This window comes from Macadamia integrifolia, chromosome 12 (assembly GCF_013358625.1).
Source record: "Macadamia integrifolia cultivar HAES 741 chromosome 12, SCU_Mint_v3, whole genome shotgun sequence".
In the NCBI taxonomy this organism is placed as follows: Eukaryota; Viridiplantae; Streptophyta; class Magnoliopsida; order Proteales; family Proteaceae; genus Macadamia; species Macadamia integrifolia.
Window position 1 is genome coordinate 8,244,755 of NC_056568.1, and position 3,533 is coordinate 8,248,287.

At 40.9% G+C, this 3,533-nt stretch overlaps 1 protein-coding gene across 1 annotated transcript; it reads left to right on the forward strand.

Annotated features, from left to right (window-relative positions):
- The first annotated feature begins 18 nt into the window (after positions 1-18).
- On the forward strand, positions 19-3,300 carry LOC122058396 (ruBisCO large subunit-binding protein subunit alpha, chloroplastic). Its single transcript, XM_042621070.1, has 6 exons — positions 19-164; positions 464-671; positions 817-962; positions 1,064-1,370; positions 1,657-2,108; positions 2,756-3,300. The coding sequence occupies exons 1-6, from the start codon at positions 132-134 to the stop codon at positions 3,041-3,043; spliced, it is 1,434 nt and encodes a 477-aa protein (XP_042477004.1). The 5' UTR covers positions 19-131; the 3' UTR covers positions 3,044-3,300.
- The last annotated feature ends 233 nt before the right edge of the window (positions 3,301-3,533 follow it).

Sequence of the window (3,533 nt, forward strand, 5' to 3'; positions counted from 1 at the left end):
GATAACGATTGAATTGAACATCCTGAATTTTGTCTTTTGCAGGGAGGAATGTAGTCTTGGATGAATTTGGGAACCCCAAAGTGGTTAATGATGGGGTGACAATTGCTCGAGCTATTGAACTTGCAGATGCTATGGAGAATGCTGGTGCAGCCCTTATAAGAGAGGTAAGAAGTTGGTCTCCTCATAGTGGCACTTGACTTCCTCACACTTCCAAAAAAAAAAAAAAAACTGTATATCATTGCTATAGCCCTTGGGACATCTGGCTACCCAAGCCACTTGAGAAGGTCATTATCAATATCAAAATTTTAATTATAAAGACCAGGAGATAAGAATTTAGAAGGTCCTTTGAGGTTGAGTGGCTCATTTTATCTGGTTGTGTCCTTATGAGAGTGAAAAACCTGAAAGGAACCCAGCATGAAGCTCAGAATTTTTTGAATTTAAACGATCTGCATTGTTGATGAAGGTTGCAAGTAAAACCAATGATTCTGCTGGCGATGGGACAACGACTGCATCAGTTCTTGCTCGTGAAATCATCAAATTAGGCTTATTGAGTGTTACTTCTGGTGCAAATCCAGTCTCAATCAAGAAAGGGATTGATAAAACTGTACAGGGGCTAGTGGAAGAGTTGGAGAAGAAAGCTAGGGCTGTTAAAGGCGGTGATGATGTTAAAGGTATTGAGCTTTGTCAACGTCTTAAATCTATATTTATATAAATTTAATGCCTGGTCTGATACCAAAGTAACCTGTTCTGATTACCTGGAAAATGTGGTTTTTTTTTTCTCCATAGTTTCTCTAATTTTCATTTGACGCGTTTCAGCTGTTGCCACAATCTCTGCCGGCAATGATGAGGTTATTGGGACCATGATTGCTGATGCAATTGACAAGGTTGGCCCTGATGGGGTTTTGTCCATTGAGTCTTCATCATCTTTTGAGACAACTGTTGATGTTGAAGAAGGAATGGAGGTCTGTGTTTCTCATCATATATCTGGTAGCAGTTTAGTCTTACTCTTTTTAGTTTCTTATTTGATGTCTAATGATGTACCTCTTTGTGCTTTTTTTTGCAGATTGACCGTGGTTATATCTCCCCACAATTTGTGACTAACCCAGAGAAAATGATAGCTGAATTTGAAAATGCCAGGGTCCTGGTAACTGATCAGAAAATTTCAGTGATAAAGGACATTATCCCGCTGTTAGAGAAGACCACACAACTGAGGACTCCTCTGCTTATTGTTGCTGAAGATATCACTGGGGAGGCTTTGGCTACTCTAGTTGTGAACAAGTTACGTGGTATTCTCAACGTTGCTGCTATCAAAGCACCTGGTTTTGGTGAGAGGCGAAAGGCTTTGCTTCAAGACATTGCAATTATGACTGGTACTCTTTTTCATACTCCTTCCTCCTGGGACATCACATGTTTTCTTGGGTTTTCACTTCTTTTTCCCCCAACCCTACCCCCACCCCCATCCCCATCCCCATCCCCGCTAAAAAAAATTCTTGGTTGGCTGAATCTGCTCATTATCATGCACTTCATCCTAAAATTTACTTTTACTTCCATCTTTCACCGTCAAATCTCTTGCTAGTTAAGGTTTTGATGAAGGAAACTCTTGAGCAGTTTCCTTGGTTTGTGTTTTTCAATCTTAATAATATATTCTTCCTACAGGAGCTGAGTTTCAAGCTAGTGATCTGGGGTTGCTGATAGAGAACACCTCAGTTGAACAACTTGGTGTGGCAAGAAAAGTGACAATTACCAAGGACTCCACCACAATTATTGCTGATGCTGCAACTAAGGATGAGATTCAAGCTAGAATTGCACAGATAAAAAGGGAGTTGGCTGAGACAGATTCCGTTTACGATTCTGAGAAGCTGGCTGAGAGAATTGCTAAGCTCTCAGGTGGAGTTGCTGTTATAAAAGTGGGAGCTGCAACAGAGACTGAGCTTGAGGATCGTAAACTTCGAATTGAGGATGCCAAGAATGCCACTTTTGCTGCCATTGAGGAAGGGATTGTACCTGGTGGTGGGACAGCTCTGGTTCACTTGTCCGCTTATGTCCCAGCCATTAAGGAGAAGCTTGAAGATGCGGATGAAAGGCTTGGTGCTGACATTGTGCAAAAGGTAAAAATACTTGCACACCCATTGTAAAACTGCGAGGAAGGTCAAATTATTTTGGAAAAAGAAGTTTAGAATGTTAGATGGCTTTAATTGAGAAACAAACTAATCAGTTGTACAAAATGGGGTCATGGAAGTGCACTCTTTAGAATTTCCTCTATCCATGACCTATGACTAGGAGGGTCCACCCAAGGATTCTACTTGAGTAAGAAGGCGTAGGGCTTATAGGAGTGGTATCTGTTGAGAAATCCCTTTGACCTGGTGGTTAGATAGAAATAATCTCGGATTCTTGGTCCTGTTTGGCCTTTCTGGATTGATGAAACTTGACTGACTGTAGGATACTTTCTTTTGCTGTAAAAAGAGCTTGGTTTTCTGAGACTCTGGATGAGATTATTTTTTTTTTATTTTTTTTTATTATTATTTTTTTAGGACGTTATGCTTGGAAATATGATTGTGAGTGGCAGTTGTTCGGTACTTTGGGCTTGACTGAACTCCATAGTAGTTTGCTCTCTTTTTGTTCCCGTCCTTTCGATAGTATTTTTCTCATTTCACGAGTGAAGCTCTATTTTTTTTCAACTATATGATTTTATAGCTCTGTTTGTTTCCATGTAAAACCATGTTGAATGAATCATCATTTTCTGTTCATCTTGCAGGCGATAGTAGCACCGGCATCATTGATTGCTCAGAATGCTGGTGTGGAAGGTGAGGTGGTTGTAGAGAAGATCAAGGCAAGTGAGTGGGAAGTTGGATACAATGCCATGACAGACGAGTACCAGAACTTGATGGAGGCTGGAGTGATTGACCCGGCTAAGGTGGTAAGGTGTGAGTTGCAGAATGCAGCATCCGTGGCAGGAATGGTCCTCACTACTCAGGCAATTGTCGTCGAGAAGCCTCAGCCAAAGACACCTGCAGCTGGACCTCCTCAAGGCCTTACCGTATAATTCTGTGGTGAAAGTTTGTAACTTTTGTAGGTGAGTAGTGCTGTGAGGCTGGCTTTGTGATCCATACCATATAGAATGAGGTGTTCACTGCTGCCACATGTGGTGGTTCAAACTAAAGTGCTTTGGCGATGAAGGCAGCATTTCAGCGGGATTTTTATTTTCCTTGTACGAGTTAGGATTGAAAACATAATGGAATGGATAACTAAATCTTAACGTACAGTATGAGAAATTTTAAGACTTGGATCGTCTTACCACCACTTATTTTTGCTGAGCTCCAAGATCTCCATAAATGAAATTGTCTAAGTGCTTTTTTCCACTGTGATCCCGTACCGGACGGTGAGTGGTGGTGGTGGTTGTTACTATCCCATCTCAATCATAGAGGGGTTGATCTTACATTGGTTACTTGATCTTGGTACTAGTCCATAACGATCAAAGTCGAATTGTGAGTCTATTAATGAAGCAAATTCAATAAAGCAACAACTGGTAAAAT

Coding starts and splice junctions, on each gene's coding strand:
- LOC122058396 (XM_042621070.1), top strand. CDS start 132: ATGGAGAATGCTGGTGCAGCCCTTATAAGAGAG. Junction 963..1,063: donor ATGTTGAAGAAGGAATGGAG/GTCTGTGTTTCT, acceptor TTTTTTTTGCAG/ATTGACCGTGGTTATATCTC. Junction 2,109..2,755: donor GTGCTGACATTGTGCAAAAG/GTAAAAATACTT, acceptor TTCATCTTGCAG/GCGATAGTAGCACCGGCATC.